Source organism: Amblyomma americanum, chromosome 1, assembly GCF_052857255.1.
Source record: "Amblyomma americanum isolate KBUSLIRL-KWMA chromosome 1, ASM5285725v1, whole genome shotgun sequence".
Lineage (NCBI taxonomy): Eukaryota > Metazoa > Arthropoda > Arachnida > Ixodida > Ixodidae > Amblyomma > Amblyomma americanum.
The window spans coordinates 210,979,424-211,004,477 of NC_135497.1; the positions used below are offsets into that span (position 1 = coordinate 210,979,424).

Below are 25,054 nucleotides of genomic sequence, written 5' to 3' on the forward strand. Positions count from 1 at the left end.
GTGCCCTGGAGTTTCTTGTTTTGGAAAAGTAATTCCTTCTTTCTGGACACGAAATGGCCCTGACATTTTGTCCAGCAGAAACTTGGAATGCAGCTGGTATCACTGACCGTAAAAACAGTGATAGGTGCTTTTTAAAAAATTTGGAAAGTTCCACAATTGTAGATGCCATGCCACAAAGTGTTAAAGGACTCAGATAATCAGCGTGATAGATCTTTACTCACAGCATAGCAGCCGCTGCGATGGCTCACTGGTTATGGCACATGGCTGCTGACCCGAAAGACACGGGTTCGATCCCGACCACGGTGGTCGAATTTCGATGGTGGTGAAATTCTAGAGGCCCGTGTACTATGCAATATCAGTGCACACTAAACAACCCCAGATGGTCGAAACTTCCGGAGCCCTTCACTACGGCATCTCTGATAGCCTGGGTCGCTTTGGGACTTTAAAGGTGCACTAAAGAGAAATCTGAACTCGTCTTTTTACCGCGGGAACTCGATCTACACGTTCCGAGCATTCTTAGAAACTTCAAATTATTCCCCTGTGTGGCCGATTTCCCTAATTTAAATCTGATTAAACATCCTGGCTTCCGCCTTTCTTTGAACTCAGCGCTGAAGGTAGGAGTCAACCAACGTGTGGAGTGCCTTTCAGCCAGTCGCGTGGTGCTTCGCTTTCACTTTTATTTTGTTTTTTTAGGTTTCCGTGGATAAATAGTTTCAGTCGCAGACAATATAGCAGCAAATTAGGCTCGCGGAAGTAAAAATACGCGTGGACTCTTTGATTTATGTATCACTCCGCCGATGGCAGAGCAGCAAGCCGCCATGGGACTGGCGGAAAGGCACTCCCTGCGTTAGTTGACTCCTCCTACCTCCAGCGTTGAGTTAAAAAAAAGGCGGGAGCCGGGACGTTTAATACGATTTAAATTAGGGAAATCGGCCGCACAGGATAATAATTCGAAGTTTCTAAGAAAGCTCGGAATGTGTAGATCAAGTCCCCGTGGTAAGAAGACGAGTTCAGATTCCTCTTAAGTGAACCTTTAAGTCCCCGTAAACCAATCAGAGCATAGCCATACTCTGTATATGCACATTACAGATGCTTAGATATCCCCAGTATATTGCATCTGTCTAGTAGACTCCATGTTTGTGAGAGCTTATGTTTGGTGCTAGGAGTATTTGGATTCTTTAGTATTATCTGATTTTCAGTAGCCACCTTCTGATCTATATCATACAAACTGGTATAAACTGAAAAGTGCCTGAATTTGAGCGATATTTTTTGCTGACTGGTATGTGAAACCAAACTCATGTGGTTGCTACCATGGTAAATATGCATCGAAAGTGCACTGTTTTTATCGCAAGGAAAGGCTAGAAAAAGAAAAGGCAACCCAAGAAATTCTGGTGGACATTATGTGGGCTATTGAACATGTGCAACACTTCCAGCACAGTTCAAGGCAAGTAGTGGTGACAGGGTAGCAATGCTAGCTTAGCACAAAAAATGGAGCATCTTTCTGAGAAAGTCATTACACTAAATGGCTGCTTCTTTCTGATGAATTACTTAAGCTGCTGGCGCTTCCATTGTCCCTTGTGTAGCTGGGAGCTTTTCGCCAGCTACTTAATAGGAGCTTTTTGCCAGCTGCAGGTGTGGCAAAACCTAAGGAGTGCAGCCATTTGGCTGAAAGTATGCTTTTGGCATGCCAGATGTCTACAGGACATGGGATCTGCAAAAATTGGGGGACACTTAAGCTCCGCCTTTAAGGGTATGATGCTACAGCAGTTCCTCTTGCCCACACAGACACGGACACTGTTTCCTCTTCCACAATCGCAATCATTATGTGAAAGACCACACAATATACATGTAAAGCCCCGTTTTAGCCAAATCATACGAACATGTCTGCATGGCATAATGGTAGCATGTCTGACTCGCAACTGAAGGGGCAGGGGTTTTTCAATGTGCTGCAGATCTGGCTGGTGCCATCTATTGGAGCCTCTTGTAATTGACTAGTCCTAACTTCTGTCACGCCAACAGCAATGCTGACACTGGCTTTTCTGTGACACGAGGCGTTTATGTTTTTGCGCACAAAAATTTAACTTCTGTAAAACCTGAGCGCTCAATTTGGAGTTAAGAGTTGCTCTGCACTGTTTGCTTGTGGAGCATAGACCAAAACCTTGCACTCATTATCACATCTTGCTTGTAATGAAGTGGAAGCTACAAATGCAATGCAATGACTTCCAGAAGTGTTCGGCTGACTTGTGAGAGTACGCAGACTTCACATTTGTGAAAGACATCACATTGCACTGTGGAAACCTGTTTCCTTCCTACATTTCGATGCGACCCATCTGCATCGTCGGCCGTCGGGACGGACAGCCCCGGCTGGGTGACGAGGGAAGTCTCCCTCATGGGGGAAAGGGAACGGCGACGGGAGCGCCACCTCGTAGGTTACGCGGAATTCTGCGGTACCGGACAGAGCTCTTCGGGATGCGGCCAGCGTTACGAGCGGTTGGAGCCGCACGCTCTCGTCACCTTCCGCGGCAGGCGCATGGGGATCCGTTGTGCCTTGCCGCTGGACTTCTGGTTCCAGGCAGTGAAGCGAGTGCAGCAAACGCGCGCTCTGGTCGCCTTCCCTAGCAAATGCTAGGGAACGGCTTTGCCCCAAGAATGCGGCGCGCACGGGAAAACCCAGCCGCCATTATCGGCGCATACAAATGTTTGCCGCCGATACCTCCGAAGTCGCGCCCCTGCCCCAGCCAGTAAGTCGGAAGTCCTTCTTACGTAGCCTTCTATTTCCGAGGAATGCCTCGTTGATGTTTTGTAGCTAGCTGGCCCGCTCTGTATATTAATTGCAAGTGTAATAAATAGCATACGAGTGTTAACACTGTGGCGTCCCTCCCCTTTGTCCCTCGATCACGAACCCCATCCGCAGTTAGCGAGCGGGAACGCTGCATCCGCAGAGTGGGAGTGCGGCAGGGGCGAAAGGCTTTGTCCCGCCGTATTTCCACAACACTTATAGCTTCCACGCTACCATGAACATGTTGTGATACTGGGTGTAGTATCCCAGGCTGTGTGCCTGGGTACTTTGGAAAATTATTGTGAAACATGCATCCTATAAACTTTTAGTGCCAGTGTCATCCTTACATGTGCATTTCCTGCAACCACTTTTAATTATGATTGGTGCGAATTTCTTTTTTCTCCATTATAATTGTGACTGCAAATAAAATTAGCACGTAACACTTTTGCATTGTTTTGTCCTCTGTAATTACTTGTGGAGATCAGTAACAACAAGAATAAAGCTGAACACACCTAAAAGGCAAGCAGGGTGCAAAATAAATGCTATTAGACTGAATTTTTTTATTAAAAAAGTTACAATAAATGCCCATCATACATGAATAAAAAGGCCCATCAAAAAGTCCTTAGTCCAGAAATGATGCTGGTTCGCCTAGTTGGTTCTTCATAGCTGCCAAACAGCGCGAGACCAAGATGGGACAAGAAAAGCACACAATTACATGAGCACAACACGAGCACTTGTGTCGTTCTGTGCTCTTTTTTGTCCTGCTTGTGTCATTACAAATAAGTGATTGCAGCTTTTTTCGCGGTAGAAAGCTTACAGCGGAGCTCATGCTTTGTGAAAATCATTGCCAGCGGAAGCAGTAGCTGCTGCAAAAGTGTGCAGGTAGAAGTATTGTGGCCCTGGGTTTCAGCCTAATAGAAGGGGCCATTGCAGGGTGTCCTTCTTGAGCTTCCCTCAGGGCTCAGCCTTGGAGGAGGTGGGGCTGCGATGGGACCCCGAGATGCTGACTGGCCCAGCTGCTGAGAACCAAGAGCAGTGGGCTCTGCTGGAGCTGGACCAGCCAGCTCTCCTGGCACCCGACATGCTACTCATCGGCTCCCGTCTTGACATGGACCCTCAGGGAAAAGCCTGCCGGCTGGCTTTTCATGGCCACATCCAGCGCTGCTACACAGACCGGTCAGCACTCGCAGGCCTGCCTGTCTTTAAGGTAAGCACAAGCAACAGCACAAATGTTAGATTGTGGATTCTGCTGTAATCAGTGTGCCAGTCCAAGTGCCTTTCACACATGGAAGCGGTGCCATGGCATGTCTTTGAAAAGACACTCTAGTTTGCTAATTGAGTGCCAAAGCAGTTATGTTTGCATTGTGAGCGATACTGTAAGTGATGCTCCAAGTGATACTGTGAGTGAACAAAGAAGTGTGAACGCTGAACTATAAGTGACGCTCACAGCCAGCCACCATACAAACACAAGGCACATCTTTGTGCACAAGTTCTAGTTGCAGGACATTGCTTGAATCCAATTTTATGAAGTCCTCAAGGGTTGCATTGAGCTTTGCAAGTTTGGGGATTTCATATTGTGAAAAGTACACTATAATGTCAAGCAGATGACAAATTCATCCATGAAAAAGTATGATTTTTCTTCAATGCTACTTTTCAATTGTAGTATCACACATTTCTCATACATTACTAGTGCTTTTAGTGCTTCCCACTCCCAGGAGCTAGCAAACTACCTTAAAGGGCAGCTCTGGAGGTATTTCGAGGTCACTGTTTTCTTATGAAACTTATACTGTAGGTTCTTTCGTTCCTGATTACTTCCATTAAATTTGGCAGCCATGCAACATTTCTTTCCAATGCAAATTGATTTTAAAGCTTGCAATTTTCGTGGCCTCGGTTCAGATAATTTCTGTGGATAATACTGCATTTGCAACATCGGAAACAATCCCCGCACATTAATACCAATTACCCACTTCACTAACAAAATTTTGAGGCTTGTGTTAGGTCACCTCAGGCATTTTATAGGAATCATCGTTTTCAGTCGCTATTTCAGCCATTCAGCATGTGTAGGAGTGTGTTTCTAGTAACTTTTGTGCTGTCATCCCTGCATCAGGTGAAGCATCATCCCTGGCTACAGACCGAGTTTCATTTTCAGTTTCTGTTTTCGCTCTTTTAAAATGATCCTACTCAGCATTTTGAAAAACGGTTTATTGTGGCGAAAGTAGGGGCTCTAAGGAATGTAATGCGACTGTCAACTCAGAATGTTAAAAAATATCCCAGAGTTGCCCTTTAAATTGTCAATTGCATTACTCGGCGGAACTTTGGGACAGGACCGTTAGAGTTAACCACATCACCTTGTGGTTGTTTTACCGTCGCTGCAGTCCTCAAGATGTCATTGTTGTCAAGAATTTTATATTATGCCTGCATTCGTTCTGGTATCAGTGCTTGTATAGCCACTGAAGGTGTACCTAGTGGAATTCTTCACTTTGTGTCCAGAACTTCTCAACTTGACACAGTATGTTTCTGGGATATCTGGGTGTGTCTGGGACTTGTTTTGCGCTGCTGTACATGCTGTACATTGTGAAGACATTCTCTGTGCTGTTTTGTCTATGCCTTTTTCCCACCTATTTTCATGGAAGACCTCTAAAAATTGTGGTAATAAATGCATTGAAATCAACGAGCTGTGATCAGGGAATATCATTTTGTGCATAAAATGAAGCAATTCGTCAAGGCGGGTTTCACTCATAATCAACAGTACATTTTTGTTATGTCATAATCTTTTTACATCAAAGCAGTCCTAGTAACAAACATGGTCAGTGCACCAGTCACTGTGCTCACTGTGTTTAATGTGATGATCATGACACGAGTAAGGACAGCTTTTATGCCTTTTGCAGCCAAAAAGTCATGAAGAAATAGTTAGCACAATGGATTGGGTATGAGGTGGTATCCTTCTTTCTGACACAAATAGCCAGTCTATAGCTTAAAGCAAGAAGATTGTAGAAAATTGGTGGATATCCTTGCACAATGAAAGCAGAAGTTGTGTTTTTTGTAGTGGAGATACATGAGATACAGATTGCTTGAGCATGAAAGTACTTACTTGAAGCCACTTGCATTTAGAGGAAAGATAACACATGAAACTTGACATAAGGCAATCTAGACTTACTAATCAAAAAGTTAAGGAGAACTAAGCATAAATGTCTGTTGCCAAAGCAGATGGCCAAGGCAATCTCCGCATCCCATTAACTTGGAAAAAATGTAGCATTGAATGAACATTACTTGAATGAACCATGAATGAACATTACTTGCTGGTGTAGTTTTCAAACAGTAAACCTTAGTGCTGTCATCATTTCGGTGATGTTATTCTCATAGCGTCAGGCATTGCCCTGTGGGAAGTTTATAAAAAAAGAGGAAAAAAAGACTGCATGCATGCCCCATATTGCCCACGAGGTCTCATGTTTGCTTATTGTAACCATGGATGCACAATGTTATTTCTAACTTTACTTATGAGGCAAGTTATCTAGTCTCACATTCTTTTGACAAAGCTTGTTTGCAAGTGATTGTGGCTATGCACTTGCTGTTCTGCAGTGCTCTGCAGCACATTTGATGCCATGTTCGGATGCGTACCGTGCCCGCAACTGAGTTTGTGAGGATCCAGGTGCTTGCTTATGTAGACAATCGGCAGGACCGTGGTCGACGGTGATTGGTGAAAACTTCTGGGGTAGATTCCGTTGTAGACAGCGCACCTCGCCGTCACTGAGGGCGGCTGAAGATAAGGCTCGGCGTTTGGCTTGTACTCCAGCTCGCTGAACATAGTTGATGGCGTTGTAAATGCACCGGTCAGTAGCGGAACCTGCAGGCAGGCAAAGATGAGCACATTTGATGCCATGTTCGGATGCGTACCGTGCCCGCAAAGTGCAGCCCGAAACCTCATTATTATGATTCTGCCAAGTGCATATGCTGCTAACACCATCACCAAGCTTCGTTATTTTTTGAGAACAGAAGTTTGCTGTGGTGCTGAATTCTTCATCTACATTCCTTTTTGCTTGTAGTTGCCTCTGCATGACAACCTGTGCTGCGGGTTTTTGTCTGAGACAGCTTAGGCACTGCCAACTGGGGTGTGCATATGAGCAGTAAACTTCCTTTGCAAATGATCGGTCAGGAAAAATTTGCAACATTGCAGCTGTAACTGCTTCTGGAAATAAGAAACCCAGCCTACACAGAAATAAGCCTTTATCAGCGAGTGTTATGTCATGTTAAAGGGTCAGTTTACTGAATTTTTATCTACAATATGGTCTGTCTTAGTGCTGTCGAAAAGCTCCACACCCACTTGAACATGTATCTAGCTCTGGCACTAAGGAACACAGTGAAACATATTAAAACATAATTTTTTAGGTGGCAGTGACCCTTTGCATTTGGTAGGTGCCATCTCCAACTGTGACACTAAAGGCATGCCTGCTTCCAAGGCAGTGGGGAGCCTGGCGTTATAGCAAACAGGTAAAAAATCGTAGAATAGTTCAATATTGCCGAAATTCATAAGACAAAATTTCATAAAAAACGCATGCAACAGCAGCTGAATTTAATCAGTGAAGGGACAGAAACTCAAGCGAACCTTACTAGAGAAGCGAAAAAGCCTTTTCCGAACTTTCAGTGCCATTTGGAAGCCACTCACAGCAATACCGGAGGCCGCAATAAACCGAGCGCCATTTAGGCTGGCTTCCCCACACAGCACCGCCAGCACACAGCGCTGGCAGGCCAAGTGCCAGCTAGGGTGGCTTCCCCGGATTACAGCCATGTCTCTTGGAAAATGGTACATGAGAGTGAGGCCTACCCATTTCTACAACCCACATGACAACCGACATGAGTGCAGGATGGTTACTGCAAGGCTACGACCGTCCATGCTGCTGCTTCTGGGGCACTGTTGGCAAGTGCGAGAGGCGTGAATGCATGCTGATCGCCTGACCGCCGACCCTCTACGTTGCTGTGTGTTTCGTGGCGCTGTTGGCAAGTGCTAAATAGAAGTGCAAGGCTTGGCGCGAATTCTTGCCGCACCACCACCAGTCACTTGTGTCGTGTAGCAAAGCCTGCTGCCTGCCATTTGAGGGGGCACTGCAGTTGGCACTGGGAGTTCAATGTATCTGTTTTATGGACTACTGCATTCGATATAAAAAGTAAAAAACTGAATGTAAAAATTTAGGAAAGTTCAGTACAGCCAATAATTCGTAATATCATTTTCGTTATATCGAGGTTCGACTTGTAGAGCCAGAGTTTAAGACTCTAGGCATGATATGGAAACAATGCAGCAACCCAAGCAGCCAGCACTGTACTGCTACAAACAACATGAGTAACGTCAATGGCAGCAGCTTCACTGCTATCAGCACAGTAGTAGCTTTGGTTATGTGATCTGCTTTCTTTTTTTAAAACCACACGAAAAGAATTAGAACTCAGAATTAAACTGTGCACGACATCATAACTAATTTGCAAGATCATAAAAATGAGCTGTCTAGAGTTTATTTCAGCAAACCTTAATTTTTTTGTGCAGTGGTGTGTCATATTCATTGATGTAGTGACTAACTCCCAGCAATATGACCCACCTACCGACACAGTTTTAAAACAGCACGTTGTCACCACTTATTCTGGCCTTAGTTTCTCTGTCCGTTTAAAAATATAGACTCTTCATAAAACCACCAGTTCTGCACTCACTTTTACAACCATAGACTAGATCTGTCAGAATTTACCAATACTATTTTTTCACTCATCTCCAGCAGTAGGCTCACCATTGTATATGGAGTGCAGCTGGCATGGAATTCACCATTAACTCTAGTGCATATAAATATGGGTGCTGAAACATACATCAGATGTTTTAGGACATTTGAATCAAGGTGACCACACGCTGCAGCGTGCGCGTGCATGCTCTCTACTGCCAGTGGCTCTCCCATTGCGCTGCTTGTCCTCACTTCACGGACACTTCTAATGTGGCGCTTTTTCAAATGGTAGTGCGACTGACTTTTTGCATGCTTGTGGCGTCCTTTGCAATGGCCCTTCGTACCATTAGATGTGAAATGGCTTCTAGTGCATTTGTGGCTTGAGAAGCAGGCTTAGTTGGCGCTAAAATTTAACAGTACCTTGCTTTTCCTTTAGTGTGCACGAGACTCTTCACATGCCTCAAGGTGCAGCATCCGATTTGTTTAAGCAGTCTCATCATCTTGCTGTGTATCTGCCTGTTGAGCGTTGGTGGAATCATAGCATAAAAGAATAGTAAATTTAATGCTGGTACAACTCTTTTTTGATAACAAACTTCTTTCTTGTCACTACTTTTGTTCCATTTGCAAATTTTGAGCTGCAGAGATGTGCGCATCATGGCATGAGTGAATTCATTCTCGGCTTTTTTTTTTTTTTTTGGTCAGCCCAGATGGTTCCACTCAAGCCTGCCTTTTTGGAGGCAGGCTTCACAAGTACCTTGATATGCACATCCGAGAAGCGCGAAAATTTACGTAGCCAGCAAGGAGAGCGACACTGAAAGAGTTTGTGAAAAAAGGGAGGATATAGTTCATATGCTTTAGTCTGCAGTCTACTATCCATTTCATGCTTTTCTGCTGCTCATGCACCTCAGACAGTAGCACTGCACAATAAAATGCGAAGGCTATACCATTAAGTAAACTCAGTGCAATGGTGGCACATCAATCGTTTCAAGCAGACTAAATAAAAGTCGAGTCAGTGCATAATCTTGATGCTAGCAACTAATGGAACACTCACTTATCGTGGTGTCATCAAGCGAAGAGATGGTTTGTACCAAATAAAGCCACGAAGGACCTTAGTTCAGCCACCGTTCACATGCTCCATTTACTTCTGTCCTCACCTATGCATATTACTGCTAAATAAGCAGCATAACTTCCTCAAAGGTGCCATCTGAGCTTTATACTAGATATTGACACCTTAAACACCTGAAATATTTCAACTGGAATCTGCTCCTCTCCCAGGCCACAGCAAAACTCCTGCAGGTGATTTTTCATCAGAGAATGGCTTTCATTCGAAGCTATTTTGAGGAACACTGAAACGCTGCAATGCACTGTGAGCTGGGCACACACTGCTCAGCATCTTTGCATAAGGCACTGGGGCAGGGCTCATTGGCTGACCACACATACTATTGACCAGCATTTTTATCTAGCCTGCCTCCCTTCAGTCATTGTTGGTTGTTGTCTTCATCTGGCTTATTTAAGGGACGAAGCGATTTAAACAGTTTCTTCTTTTCTTGTGCCAAGTACCTGGTTCTTTGAAATAGGGCAGAGCAATCTGCAGCACTGAGTTGCTAGGCAAGAGCCACCTACTGTTAAAAAAACAAATCCGCTTTGTGTCTGTAATATCAATAATTTGTACAGACCCTGAATAAACAAAATACTATTATTTAGCCACTGGATAATTTATGCAGTTTCTGATCATGTTGATTGTTGTTTACGTGAACAGTGGAGAGCAGTACAATTCACACACCGTTGGCAGTGCAACTGGCTAGTGCATGTGAGAGGCAGATCAAAGGGGTGGAGACACCAGATTTTTGTTCTGTGCTCTTTCTTTGGTAGTGAACATGGGTCACCACATGGAATTTGCCTTCACCTGGTAAATAATTTACAAGTGGATTTCTTCTCCTATGCAGTTTTGGTGGCAGCCACCAAATGATGGCTATGCTGCAACAAATAAGTTTGAGATCACATAAGACAGACAAAAACTGCATTATAGTCACTGCTTCATCACTTCTATTTGCTCCATTTCTTACCCTAGCCTGCCCCAGGAGCCAGAATGACAGAAAATGAAGTACCCGTTCAATTTTTTCATGCTTCATTTTATCTTAACCGTGCGTGTCACATCGTAACCACTGTTTGGCTGCTGAAACAGAAACTGCGTTGGAGAAATTCTGTTGTAACTTATTGACTGGGCACAGGCAAGTTTAATGTGACCATCGATGTTTACTAGCGACTGACACACCATTTTGCAGAAAAAACTTGCTAAGAAAAATATGGTGTGTCCACTTCTCTAGGCATTAAATTCCCTCTGAAATGTTGTAACCACTTATGTGGACCTGGCATCAGCTAACAGAAAAAACAGGAGAAAAAAAACTTGGTCCATGAGTAGAGGTGAGCACACTTGTTTACAGCGCTCGAATGGTGCTCTGCAGAACAAAGCGAGCGAAATATTAAAGCAAGTACCGAGTTTTCCGAGATAATACTTGTGCTCGAGCACAGCCAGGTAGACATACAAATCACGCAGGCACAAGCACCTTGTCCCTAGCAAACCATTTGCGTTAAAATTTCTCATCACTTGCTCCGCAGCACACTGTTTTAAGTGTTCTGGACAAGTGTGCTTGCCACTGTACACTTTACCAACACTGAAAAGATATAGAAATTGTCAGAATTAAAAATTGACCGCTGGTATAGTTGCTAACCTAAAAACGTGCCTTTTGTCAAAAGGGAAATCGGTTTGTTCAGCGAAGTGGTGGTTCGTGATGCAGGATAGAAGAAAGGAGTCGCAGCATTCCTTTTCTGCTTTTTATCCGGCTTTGGTACCAAGATTTGCACGCCATTATCTCCAGGGCAGTTTTTCGCTTCGTGGCGCCTTCCTACCGCGACCTTGTCAACGTACGACTGTGGCCCGATCTCCGCTTTCACCTGTCTTGTCTGCCTGCGGAGGGGGGCAAGGCTGTCGGCTTTGCGCACAGATAAGGAGCGAGACTGAGCTGTGCGTGCGCCAGTCCGGCGAAGCGCCCAGCGGCGCGGCAGTATAGATCGGTGGTGACGATAAGAGCGAACGAGAGCCTTGCTGGCGCGTTCAAGGCCGCGGTTGAAAAAGAAGAAAAACAATAAAGCAGTTTGGCTCGTTTTGAGTTGGCGCCCTTCTTCCACGCCCTCCGCCCTTTCCTAATCATCGACTCGCTCGCGAGCAGAATTTCACCGCGACGCGAGTCAAACGCTGGTGGACCTCCCGTCCGTAGCGGAACCAGTCGTTGCAGTGCCGAGTCTTGTGAGAACTGAAAATTAATTTTAAGTTGCAAATATTGCCGAATGCACCGGCCGCGGCGAACGCGTTTCGATGCGAGGCGAAACGCAAAGGTGCCCGTGTGCTGTGCGATGTCAGTGCACGTTAAAGATCCCCAGGTGGTCGAAATTATTCCGGAGCCCTCCACTACGGCACCTCTTCCTTCCTTTTTTTCACTCCCTCCTTCATCCCTTCCCTTACGGCGCGGTTCGGGTGTCCACCGAGATGTAAGACAATTAATGCGCCATTTCCTTACCTCAAAAACCAATTTTCAATTTTCCCCGAGTTGGTTATGTGAACTGACCGAGCAACAAAAGTCCTGCTTTGCCTACTAGCTAATCAATGGAGCCTCCGTAAGCCAGATAGCGTCGTCGACGCCTCACAAATGTTAGTCCGGCCGTGCCATACAGTGGCCTGCACCTAGCCCACTGCATTGCATGCTGCGACCAGACATGGGTATTTCAAATAAACAATTCCAGTGTGTAGATAGGGTCGTTACGATCGTCTCTGCGAAATATTAGAGCCATGCACGGCCCGAAAGACGCTCCCTTTCGACAAAGCCAACCTCTAAGCTGGTACCCGCGGCTTCCCTGCGACGGCATAGAGCGAACTCCATTTCATTGGACCATCGTTCTGATTCATATTCGTTTCTGCGCGCGCGCGTACACACACATTTAAGTCTCTCCGTGGTACGGGTAACCTGTGCCCTTCGATTTTCGTTCATTGCTTACTATTTTACCGTGCACGTGGGCGCATCGTCTCGACGGAAAGCTGCTCGGGCGTTTCCGTGCCCCCCCCCCCCCCCCCCCCCCCTCGTTTCACGCGTACCGCGACGTATGCACTACTGACAAGCGCAGGGAAGCGCTGCCGTAAATAAGTTGGGAAGCAAGAGGCAGAAAAAGTTCCGCTCCGCGCCTCCCCCAAAAACCGAAGAACGGGAAATGGTCCTGCTGGCAAATTTGCACCAGCACATTTCAGCTCTCCTTTTCTCCTCCCCATTCCACCATTGTGTTCTTTGAGTGATAGCATGAGTCAGGGTTAAAAATTAATCAGTTTACTATACTACTTAGTACTTTTGAGTAGTCTAGACTTGTGTTCATAATCATGGGACTAAAAAGCTCAACGTCTCCTTACGATTTGGTATCAAGGAAGTGTTGGGATTTGTGTTACAAAACAAGTGCCGGTTAATAGCAGGAAAGAAACGGAACTGTTTCATCTTCAGAGTTTACGAATTGGTACCAAGGAATTGTTGCAATTTTTGTTACAAAACAAGTGCCGGCTAATAGCAGGAAAGAAACGAAACTGCCTCATCTTCAGAATTGAGGCCATAGCTATGCAAAGAAAACTGCCTGTTTTGCATAAGCTTGCGGCAACTTAGAAATCAAATGCTGTTAAGCTGCTGCATGTAGTATATAGCACCTGAGGCACCATAAGCAACTAGCGTTATCTGGCACCTCACTCCAAGCATGGGCACCTCATGTGCAGGAGAAGAGTCGCAAGGGACTTGTGGACCGTGTGCTAAGTGAAGATGAACTGGTGGTACGCTCGTTGTTCTCCAAGGGATCTGACCTGGCTGCCTTCCATGGTCTCTGGGTGAAACTGGCTACTGGAGACTGGGGCACCTTGGCTGGCCCGTTTGGTCAAGGTGGCAAAGTGCGTGTGCGCCTTCAGGGTCAGTTCCTTGCTTCTTTTTCCTTGTCCAAACAATGTCAAGTGACTTTACATGCACAACTTGATTTACAAGTGAAGAGTAAGAGCAATGGGTAAAATCAGTATCAGCCAGCAGTGGTTTGCACTGAAATACATATTAACTGGCATTGTTTTTATTTGCCAAGCACATATTATATTTATGTACACAAAATTGACATTTGAGTCATATCTGCTGATGGCCTTGTGAAGCGGCTCACAACCTTCAGACCATTGGAGATTCACGCCGTTAAGCTAGCTACCATAGGCAGAGGCTTCCAACAGGATGCATTATTTGCAGGCGAGCCATCTGCTCAGCTTCACGCCCTGCTGCCCAAGGAGCGTGGAAAGAGGCCATCTCTCCCTGCAGACCAGAAGCCCATCCAAGTGGCCCTGCAGTTTAGGAAGTACCTGTTTGATGCCAGCAGCAAGATGGTGCAGCCGAAAGTGCCCCCTGGACTCTACCGGCCAAAATGACAGTCAGGAAGCCTTTGTAAATAAATCTGTCTCAGAGACAGTCCATGTGTATATCACTGGGTGGAAGGCACTTTTTCCATAAGCCACAGCTGCATGGGTATGCCAGAGGTGGTTAGCTGTTCCAACACTCACTTTTGCTAAAGCACAAATCTACTCTTGAACACACACTGGCAGCCTATCAGGCATCACAGGCACACTCACAGTTCAGATCTTAGACTGAGATTTCTTCCAAAGTTTGTCCATGCAGTGGCAGCATTCAGAAGGTGCACAAAGAAAAGGCCAGAGGTAACGCCACACACAGCACTGCCTTGAAAGCAATAAAGTACTTTCAGATTGGTGCAGTGCACGAAACGGTTCCACTTCAAGCAGCTCCTCCAGCAAGAGTTTTCGTCCAACCTTTCTACCACTAGTAGTACACTCTCTCTTCAAAGCAGTGTCAGTCAGACACTGGAAGCAACCGTGTGGGCATGACAAGGCGACTGAGGCAGTGATGAGCCAGGCCCGAGGCAAGCAGCACAGAAATGGCAATCCACCCATTGTAGCGCATGATGATAAGCATCACCAAGAAGCCGAGGGTCAACTGTAGTGCATGAAGAAGAGTCTGTAGCAGCCGGAACTTCAGCCGTCCCCAGCGTTCTGCATCCATATGGCCATAAAGGAGGTTCACCTGCAGGCACATGCATCAAATGCATTGAACGAAATGGAATTCACAAAGGCCCATTTACAAAATCTCTGCTCGTGAATAAAACCATCTGAGTGTCATACTCCACATTTTTCAAACTTAAGATTATGCTCAAGTTATCTTGCTTCGCCCATAACAGCAGCTGGGAGGGCAGCCACTGCTCAAGCTGAGCTACTGAAACACAACATGCAGTGTGCAATCTACTCTGGTGGTGCATTTCCCTCTGCTTTCAATATATATACAATACTTTTTCATAAAGCATTAACTAATGACTTTTTCATTTCATTTATTGAAACCTTAAGGGCCTGTGGGCATTATATAATGTGGGGGCAAGAACAGTGTGTCGCATCATACTGATACCATACACCAATGTTTTACCTCTAATGGTGGACTTTATGGGTAGACTTGCAAGAATTATCTGAAATGCTGGTGAATTAATTAGGCAACATATACAAACTGATATTTTTCTGTGCTGAATTGACAGACCTGCAGGCCAGCACTTTTTACAGAATAGCCATGTGCTTCAAGCCAACAGTTCTGACTGGAACCGCATACTTGGGCATTCAAAAGCATGAAGCCGCGTATGCCTCTTCTATTGGTGAATGCGCGGGCGGGCCGCTTTTACTTGCGTCCTTCATCCCGACCGTCCGACGGACTGCTAAATGCTCTGGTGGCCACCCTAGTTATGGAAAGGCATCGGTCGGCCCCGCCTACGGCGCGAATAATTGATGCATTAAGGTGAATTTTCATTTGCCTGGCCAAACAAAGCAGCAGACCTTTCTAATGGTGGTGGTGCTCGAAACTACACATTCTTCACCGTATGGTAGATTCACGCCTCATCCGAACGCTAAAATCCGCTTCTGTATTCCTTAGCTTCTGCGGCCAATGCGTCGCGAAGCGTGCACACCGCCGCCGACGGCTTTCTCGGTGCGCACGTCAAAGGATCGAACCATGTCCGCGTATATATACCCAAATGCACCACGAAGGCCGAGCAAAAAAAAAAAAAAAGACTGACTGCCAAGCTGGTACGTCAGGCAGTAAACCACTGTACCGCGCTCTCTAGCAGGAGGGCAGGGGCATTAAACGCGCGGTCCATGCATGCGGGCATTTGGGGCACCCCATCAGTATGGTACCAGCCTGAGTGTAGCGCTTCCGCGGTCGCCAGCCTTTCCCAGTGACGCACATGCAGGTCGCTATCGCAGAATACGGACGTGAATACTGTTACACACACCGCGAAAGTGCACTGATCTGATCACGCGAGCGCTGATCAGCCGCCCGCCTTCGCCAGAAAACAACAAAATAAGCACGTCGAGGGACTCCACGCGGAATCAAAACAAAATTCCATCGCGCTACCCGGTTCGACAGCACGCAGGGAAAACGGTACGCTGAAAAGCAGCGATAATTGCCTGCAGCCAAATACCAGCCTCACCGCATTGCCCCTCAAGCACAGCTCGATAAGTAACCAGTTTGGTCACCGCGGTTCAAGGCAGTTTGCCCCCTCCCCCATTGGCTGGACAAGCAGCTCTGGCTTCGCGGCTGTCGCGATCGGCATGGGCATTGCCCGCAAACAAACCAGGCCTGCTACAGCCCTTCGTCGAGAAAAGGTCACTATAGGTGCGACGTTCAATACTGCGCGTTCGCTCGAGTTGAACCCGAGTTCAAACTGTATGACGCGGACGAACAACAATCGACGGTGTGTCGACGGCCCGCTGCGTAGTCGCGATGGGTGACTCTTACATGTTTGAGACCGATTTTCGCCCAGATAGAAGGTTGAGTAGAACCACGGCAGCTCAATGGAGGCGGCGCACTTCCACTGAACGGCCGTGGTAGAACTACGATGGTGAGGCTCGCATACGCACAGGCCTTCGGGCATGTACAGTTTCTATCTGTACTGCAAGTAGTAAAGCTCAGCTGTGGCTATGGGTGCACAAACAGGAGTCAATATTAACTGATTTTAACACATTTTGTTACACAACGTCGTTCATCATATTCATGCACGGAGTTTTCTGTAGTTTGTTAGACAGTCGTACGCTTACAAGATTACTGCACCGTCATTAGACACACAGGAACAATACAACGGCTACTCAGTTCAATATGCACACAATACTACACACAACCTTGTATTATGCAACAGCTAGACAACACGAAGGCCAACTGACGAAGCTGGTTTTCATGGCACCGCGAAACGAAACGCTAAATATTATATCACTGATTCAATACAGGCGCACCGTCCACTAGTCTTATCGCCAGTCAACACCATGACCACTGGGTAAGCGAAACCAATGTAACTGTATGCGCATTCCGCCAGAATGCAAAAACTGCTCAACAGCTGCCCGATTAGGTTTCAGCAGACGCCTACACTACAGATGAAAGGGAGATTCCGCTCAAGGATATCGTTTACCGTCTCGTCGAGCTGTCCAAACAGCAAGCGTGCTGCCAAGGTCGAGGGGCTAACGTACATGGAGTTTTAGCGCTTTTTGAGCAACTCCCATTCTCACCAAATCAGGTTCGCCAGAAACACCAATTGCCCGCAATTCTGCACTTATCGTTACGACAATGAGGAGCATGTGGAGAGAGAAAAGGCGCACGCGTCTCCGCAGTAGTCTCGTCCAGCCATCACGACTGAGGCAACAGGGCGCGCTCCCTCTCCCTCGCCGCGTTTGCCGGTTGGAGAAAAGAATAAATTTCATTGGTCGTTTAGCCTCCATTATGGGGCTTACCACGAGTGGGGACTTTTTTTTTAATGCAAGGTCTCGCCCAGCACATAACGGACGTGCTGGACAAGAGCCTGAAGGATGGTGATGCTGCAGGGTTGGGTTTGGGGACCGAGCCAATTATTGAGGAAGGGTTAAGTGTGCTACGTGAGATTATGGGACTGCTGGGCATTCCCATAGAGTGTATGTGAAAAACGGGAAGTTCCCGCAGTAGGGACAAGTAGGGGGACTTGGCGAAGTGGTAGATTGTAGTGGGGTTAAAAACAAGGGAATGAGTATGTGCTCGCCTCAGCATACAGCCTTCTTCGCGGGTCATATCCCGTGGGAGTGGAGGTAGAGCTATTCTGTTCTCTGCGAGTTCTAGCAGTATAGCGCGTCTTTTATTAGCATGCATTTTTCGCGCCGTCCTCGTGTAATGGAAGTCCGGCCACGGGCATGGGGGCCAAATAAAGCCAGTAGCGGGCGACATTGTGCGCTGTCTCGTTACTGAATGAGAATTTAAAGACTGTTGCGCTGCATATGTCAGTGAAGAATGTGATGTGTATGAAGAGGAATGTGTCCTTGTGGAAGGCCCAGCATGCGTCTTGACTGTCCGTCCGTACTCCGACCTTGTCGCGTTGGTGTAATGGGAGTACAATGGCCTCCATGATGGCCGTCCCTTCTGTAGGAGAGGGCAGGTCCAGATGTACAACCTTTGTCCGTAAAGTTCTGAGACTGAGTCCATTAAAAAAATGCGTTTAACATTGAAATCATTTATGCAGCACCCCTTCGAAATAGTCTCCCTTGTAGTCTATACACAGCTTCTAACGCTTCTTGACTTCTTGGAAACAGTTGGAAAACGCTTCTTTTGGCTGTCAGCTCCTTTGTCGTGGCGGCTTGAATGCCCTCCACGCTCCCCATCCAGCGACCTTTTAGGCCTCTCTTCACACGAGGATACATGGAAAAAATCGCATGGGGAGAGGTCAGGCGAGTATGGCGGATGGGGAAGTACACTAATGCTGTGCTTGGCAAAAATTTTGTCACGCTGAGAGCAGTGTGCGGCCTTGCGTTATCGTGGAGAAGGCTCCATTGTCCAGATGCCCATAAGTAAGGGCGACGGCGTCGCAGTGCATCACGCGTGTGTTGGAGCACGCGGATATAAAACTGATTCACCGTCTGCCCTTGTGGGACGAACTCGTGGTGTGTGACACCTCTGGCATGAAAAAAATATCAGCATCATCTTTGTTTTAGTCTTCTGTCGCCGCACCTTTCTCGACGCCGAAGAGCTCGTGGACCGTCATTCGGCGCTCTGCCTCTGTTTGGGGATTGTATTGAAAACACCATGTTTCGTCTTCAGCAATGATGCTGTCGACGAATGCAGCATCCTTCTCTGCCTCGGAGAACAAATCAGCGCTCACTGATGTCCGCGTGTCCTTCTGGTCCTGTGTGAGGGAGTGCGGCACAAGTCTGGCATTCAGCTTTTGTTTCCCCAAGTTCTCACGCAAAATTTGGTGGCATATGTTGTCTTACTAAGGTCGAGAGCATCTGATAGCATGCGGACTGTAATGGTGCTGTCTTGCTGTACGATTTCCCTGATCCGAGCCACGTTGTTTTCATTCCGTGAGGTTGAACGGCCCCTGCCTTGTGTCGTCTTGCATCGACGTTCTCCCCGAAACGAACCTCTTGTGCTACTCGAAAACTCGCGCCCGCGATGTCTCGTTGCCGTAAGCGTTACGGAGGAGCTCATATGTGTAACTGTCTTGCCAAGCTTCACACAGAATTTTATGTTTACACGCTGTTCGAGGTGAACGTCCATCTCTCCACATTCACTCACAGTAGAATGCGCAGACTAGTGACAACGTATTTTTCTACATGTAGTGCCATCTAGCGGCTGCCACAGCAATTAACATAAATACCTCAGGTTAGCCCGAAAAGATGGTGCTAAACATACGCACCAGCATTTGTTTTGGGGAATCATTTCTAGAGAAGAAAATAAACCAGTCTCGAAACTTTACACACAAAGGTTGTAGATTCGTGTTCTCCAAGTTTTCGGATTAACAGATTAATGCAGTGAGCGTTAATATTCTGCTATGGCCGGCATCCGTCTAAGACATGCAGGTGATGGAGTAGCGAGTTTTTAGTTTGCTGTAGCAGCACGCCTTCGTTTTTTGCGGCTGTCGAAGTTCATGCCTGCAGGTATGCGGTCCACTGCAATACTGAGGATGTGTTCCCATGGAGAGATGGAGGAAGCGCGACGTCGGAAGGGAGATACAAGGGCTGAAAGTGCACTCCGAACCCGATGGGCCGAGCAGTAGTGCGGTGACACGACGGCACAAGAACTATCTCGAAGGTATCTTTCAAAAGCATCCCCCAGACTATACTGTAAGGTTCGACTGGTTGCTGTTTTAGAGCGCTAGCACTTATAATGGTCATTCCCCCCATTTAGCCGTTGTGTGTTAGTCCGTTTGTCTGAAGCCGGTTTTGTGGCAAGCTGCTCACCAGCCCAGGCGCGCACACGCATGCATGCATGCATCATCCGCTGCTATCGACATAGGCTTTCTTTCAGTGTTGCAAAAAGACCCTGTGTGTGTGTGTGTGTGTGTGTGTGTGTGTGTGTGTGTGTGTGTGTGTGTGTGTGTGTGTGTGTGTGTGTGTGTGTGTGTGTGTGTGTGTGTGTGTGTGTGTGTGTGTGTGTGTGTGTGTGTGTGTGTGTGTGTGTGTGTGTGTGTGTGTGTGTGTGTGTGTGTGTGTGTGTGTGTGTGTGTGTGTGTGTGTGTGTGTGTGTGTGTGTGTGTGTGTGTGTGTGTGTGTGTGTGTGTGTGTGTGTGTGTGTGTGTGTGTGTGTGTGTGTGTGTGTGTGTGTGTGTGTGTGTGTGTGTGTGTGTGTGTGTGTGTGTGTGTGTGTGTGTGTGTGTGTGTGTGTGTGTGTGTGTGTGTGTGTGTGTGTGTGTGTGTGTGTGTGTGTGTGTGTGTGTGTGTGTGTGTGTGTGTGTGTGTGTGTGTGTGTGTGTGTGTGTGTGTGTGTGTGTGTGTGTGTGTGTGTGTGTGTGTGTGTGTGTGTGTGTGTGTGTGTGTGTGTGTGTGTGCGCGCGCGCGCGCGCGCGTGCGTGCGTGCGTGCGTGCGTGCGCGCACACATTTATTAAGCCCGAAATAAATCGGTGGTTCAGAGTTCAGCTTAAGTTAAGGACAACGCAGCGAGCCATGGAAAGAAAAATGATAGGTGTAACGTTAAGAGATCGGAAGCGGGCAGAGTGGGTGAGGGAACAAACACGGGTTAATGACATCCTAGTCGAAATCAAGAGAAAGAAATGGACTTGGGCAGGGCATGTAATGCGAAGGCAAGATAACCGCTGGTCTTTAAGGGTAACGGAGTGGGTTCCAAGAGAAAGTAAGCGTAGCAGGGGGCGGCAGAAGGTTAGATGGGCGGATGAGATTAAGAAGTTTGCAGGCAAAGGGTGGATGCAGCTGGCAAAGGATAGGGTTAATTGGAGAGACATGGGAGAGGCCTTTGCCCTGCAGTGGGTGTAGTAGGGCTGATGATGATGATGATGAAATCGGTGGTGCACGCAAGCACCAGACGGGGTGGTTCCCTAGTTGCGGGACCTATATGTTTCCAGCAGCTCCTGGTCCCTGTCCGTCAGTGCGAGCTGAATCGGTAGGGCGAGACTGGATAACAAGGTCTCCCATCGCTCAAAGGGTTGGGGATTGGGGGTGTTGGCGGGAAGGGGAGGAGAGGGGAATCTTCAGTTTTGTGCACTCTGCCAAGACGCGTGGCAGGGTGCCCTTTTCTCGTTTGCAAAAAAGTAGAGCATATTGTGTTCCGCAGGGTACATGCGGTTCATCAGTGCGGGATGCGCAAGCGATCCCGCGTGCGCTCGACGCAGGATCGTGTGTTGTTGCCTGGTGAGTTTGGGGTGCGGTTCTGGCAGTCTGCACCTTTCCTCGCGGTACATACGGGTAATGTCCCGAAAGCTGATAACCGGGTGCGGTAGCTCTTCCGGCTCGTACTCGGCCCTGATTGACATTCCTCGAGCATGATAGTCGGCAATGATGTTGCCTGCTACCTGCGAGTGAGCCGGGACCCAAACGAGCTCTATGGCTCTTTCCGGAGGCCTGCACTTGGATAGAATGGCTAGGGCCGCGGAGGAGATTACCCCCCTGCGGAAGCTTCCGTAGTCTGTCTGAGTCGGTGACCACGATGTCCACGATCGGCTGTGCGAGTGAGAGGGCCACGACCGCTTCTTCGGCAACTGCGGGGTCTGTTGTCTTCAGGGACGTGCTCACGATCAGCCTGTCTTTTGGCGTAACCACCACAGCTGCACAGTCACTGTTTTCGAAGCGAGGCGTCCGCGTAGAGGACCCTGGGGTTCTCTTCCAGCTTCCGGGCTATGGATTTGGCTCGCGCGGTGCGCCTCTTGTCGTCCCTGCCCGGCGTCATGCTCCGGGGAAGGGGTTTGAACTGATTGGTCGTCTTGCAGTCCTCCGGAAGGGCCGCCTTGATGGGTACTGGCTCGATCTGCCATCCTATCTTGAGTAGGACGGCTCGCTCGTGTTCCGTGTGATTGAGCCGGATTCTCTGGTTAGAGAGGTGGGCTTCGATGAGCTCCTCCACCGTGTTGTGGGCGCCCATGTCTAGCAGTCTTTGCGTGGACAAGTATATGGGCATGCCCACTGCTTGCTTCGTTGCCTTACGAAGCATCGTGTTTAGGGCGTCCCTATTCGCCTTCGTCAGCTGGAGATACGGGGCGGATTAGGTAACCCGTGACACGACGAACGCGCGTACCAGGCGCATGGCATCGTCCTCTTTAAGGCCTCGGTTTCTATTAGATACCCTCCGAAGCATACTAAGTATCTGTTCGGTTGTAGTCTTGATCTTTGTGACGGCGGCGTGTGCCTTCCCGTCGCTCTGAAGTACAGGCCCAGAATCCTAATCTGCTGTGTTGGCTTGATGACCGTTCCGTCGATGGCGATGATCACGTTCGGCGGCAGCTCCTTCTTGGATTTTCCCGGTTGGATCATTAGCAGCTCTGATTTCTGGGGAGCGCAGCTCAGTCCGCACGACTTTGCGTATTCGTGCACGGTCGTTGCCGCCCGCTGCAAGGCTTCCTCCGTCCAGGCATCGGACCCTGCTCGGGTCGTCCACACCGTAATATCGTCGGCGTAGAACGCGTGCTCCACGCCTTCGATTTGCTTGAGTAGATAGGGCAGGGGCAGGAGGACCAGATTGAAGAGCAGGCGCGACAACACCGATCCCTGAGGAGTGCCCCTATCGCCGAGCTCGACAGAGTCCGACTTCTCTTCCCCTATCCTGATGGTCGCCGTTCGGTCTGACAGAAAATCTTTTATGCAGCCGAATGTCTTTCGGCCACACCTGGTCTTGTTCAGACTCTGCAACACACTCGCGTGGGACACGTTGTCAAACGCTCCCTACAGGTCGAGAGCGAGTATCCCGCGCGGCGCGTTCCTCGTTGCGGGCTTTACGACCAGTTCGTGGAGATGGATCAACACGTCTTAGGTGCTGAGATGTTGCATGAAGCCGTACATCGTCTCCGGTATCTGATCCGTTTCTTCGAGGTGCTTCTACAGCTTTCGAAGCACCGTGCGCTCCATCACCTTCCCCACGCAGGACGTGAGGGAGATGGGCCGCATGTTGTCTATCGTGAGGGCCTTGCCGTGCTTTGGAATGAAGCGGACCTCGGCGTCCTTCCATTCCTTCGGCAAACGTGAGCTCTTCCAGGCTTCATTGATGTGCTCTAGGAGGCCGCGGGCCGCTGTACCGCTCATGTTACCGAGTAGTTCGTAAGTTATTGCGTCCCTGCCGGATGCACTTCTCTTGTTACTTTCATCTATCGCCGTCCACAGTTCCGTCATTGTAAACGGCCGGGCCAGCTCTTCGTTGTCGGGTCCATGGTACCTCTCGGGCACCGGGTACTGGCCCTTCTCTGTCTTTAGGTACTTCGCCTTCAGGTCTTCCAGGAGCCTGCGGCCGTCTTCCTTGTATTCACTAGAAACGCCCCACACTGGCTAGGTCCCTATTTCCGCACCCAAAACAAGTTTCAGTCATTAAAGCATAATGTTCCATCACTTCTAAACAAATATCCAAAGGAATTTTTTCTGTCTAAGAAAGAATGTAAAAATTATTTCTGTAACCTCAACTGAACTCTTACGTGTCACCCTGATTTGATGTATCTTGCCTTGGTTTTAAACTGGCTAATTGTCCTTTGACCGTGTGCTTCCATATCATCTCATGATTTTTTCTTTTTGTCTCACTGTTTGTTTCGTGTATATATACGCTTTTGAGACCTGCTTTATTGCCCATATATTTTCAATGTGATCTTTGATGAGTGCGGTTTTCTTTCTTTTGTTGATAATCTGCATCGACTGCTGTCTTGTAAGGTGGGCCCCTGGGCCGTCGTCAAGTTGCTTAGTGCAACTTTTAGTCCAGGGGACAATTCAGAGTTTGCGTTTGTACCGCTATGGAAAATAAACGAATTGAATTGAATTGTACGTGTTCAATACTTTGGTGAGATTGCGATTGGTCGCAGTTTTGCTACTCAGCGGGTCGATCAGATGCCTCAAGAGACACCACGTCTTCCCCGTCGAGAGCTTGCCCTGCAGGCCTTGCAGGTCTTCAGCCAATTTTTCCTACATAGTTTTGTCGCACGCTCGGCGATCTGTTTGTTCAAGACTACTATACGCTTGGCCAGCTTTCTGTAGTGTCTCTCTGTTGTGTTTCAGCTTGTCCCGATTCTTCCTCGGACGCCTCTTCTTGTTCTTGGGTAAACTTTCTCATCTTGTCTCAATCCGTGATCCGCGCCGTCCCCAGCACAGCCCGATATCGGGAGCCTCGGATCGTGATGCCGATCACGCTGTGGTCAGTCCCCAGGTCCACTTCTTCGCTTCTCCAGGAGACGTCTAGCGTGCCCGATAACCACGACAAGTCTGGCGTGGTGTCCATCGCGGCACTGTTGCCTCTTCTGGTGGTTACGTCCGGCTCGTTCAGGAGGGCCATCTCGTGATCCTCCATTGCTTTGGCCAGTGCTTTTCCTCTCTTGGTCTGGAACTGATAGCACCACGTTGTGTGAGGGGCATTAAAGTCGCCGAGGATCAGAACCGGCCTGGTCTCCGCCAACCCTTTCGCCTGGCTCACGATGCGGTCAAATTCGTACTGCCGTTAGGTGGGCCGGCAGTACGCGCTCATTACAAATAAATTGCCCGAGCTGCCAATTTCTATCGCATGAATTTCGACCAGCGTGTGCTCGCACCCGCCCTGCGCCGTGACATGTTGAGTTGCCGCCACGTTGCTGCGGACGAGGACCGCCGTTCCGTTCTCCGTGGGGTCCGTGTAAGTGACGTACCACGGGGGTCTTGGTTTCCCGTTTGTTTCCTGTAGAGCAATTACATCTGGCTTGTTTTCTTGCCCGCCAATGTGTAACATTAGTTCCGCTTCTTTGTTGGAATCCCGCGGCAGTTCCATTGGTAAATTACGGTGGTGTCAACACCTCCCCCCCCCCCCCCCGGTCTTGTGCTTCTTACTTGGCTTCTGCATCATCCTTTCCGGACGTCTTGAGTCGATTGCGCCTTCTGGCGATCGCGTCTGATTTTTTCGGCCCGCTCCTTTTTCAAGGACGCGAAGCGGTTTCTTACCGATGTTGAGGCTACTTTTGGCGCTAGGCGCTTGTGCCTCACCGATGGCGTGTGAGGCTGACTCTCGACAG

The 25,054-nt window shown here is 48.2% G+C and overlaps 2 protein-coding genes across 4 annotated transcripts in view; one reads left to right on the forward strand and one right to left on the reverse strand.

The window, feature by feature from the left end:
• Positions 1 to 14,011, forward strand: part of eEFSec (eukaryotic translation elongation factor, selenocysteine-specific) — a 28,215-nt gene extending 14,204 nt beyond the window's left edge. Inside the window, exons 7-9 of the mRNA XM_077648402.1 lie at positions 3,713 to 3,986; positions 13,283 to 13,469; positions 13,785 to 14,011. Coding sequence (XP_077504528.1) covers positions 3,713 to 3,986; positions 13,283 to 13,469; positions 13,785 to 13,960 — 637 coding nt within the window. The 3' untranslated portion in view covers positions 13,961 to 14,011. The remainder of the gene's footprint in view (positions 1 to 3,712; positions 3,987 to 13,282; positions 13,470 to 13,784) is intronic.
• Positions 1,366 to 25,054, reverse strand: part of LOC144114571 (protein SLC31A2-like) — a 46,487-nt gene continuing 22,798 nt past the window's right edge. Inside the window, exon 4 of one of the 3 annotated variants that reach the window (XM_077648403.1) lies at positions 1,366 to 6,623. In XM_077648403.1, the coding sequence (XP_077504529.1) occupies positions 6,297 to 6,623 (327 nt within the window). In that variant the 3' untranslated portion in view covers positions 1,366 to 6,296. Of the gene's footprint in view, positions 6,624 to 13,561; positions 14,628 to 25,054 lie in introns of those variants that run through there. The other 2 variants (XM_077648404.1, XM_077648405.1) reach the window with 2 other exon arrangements.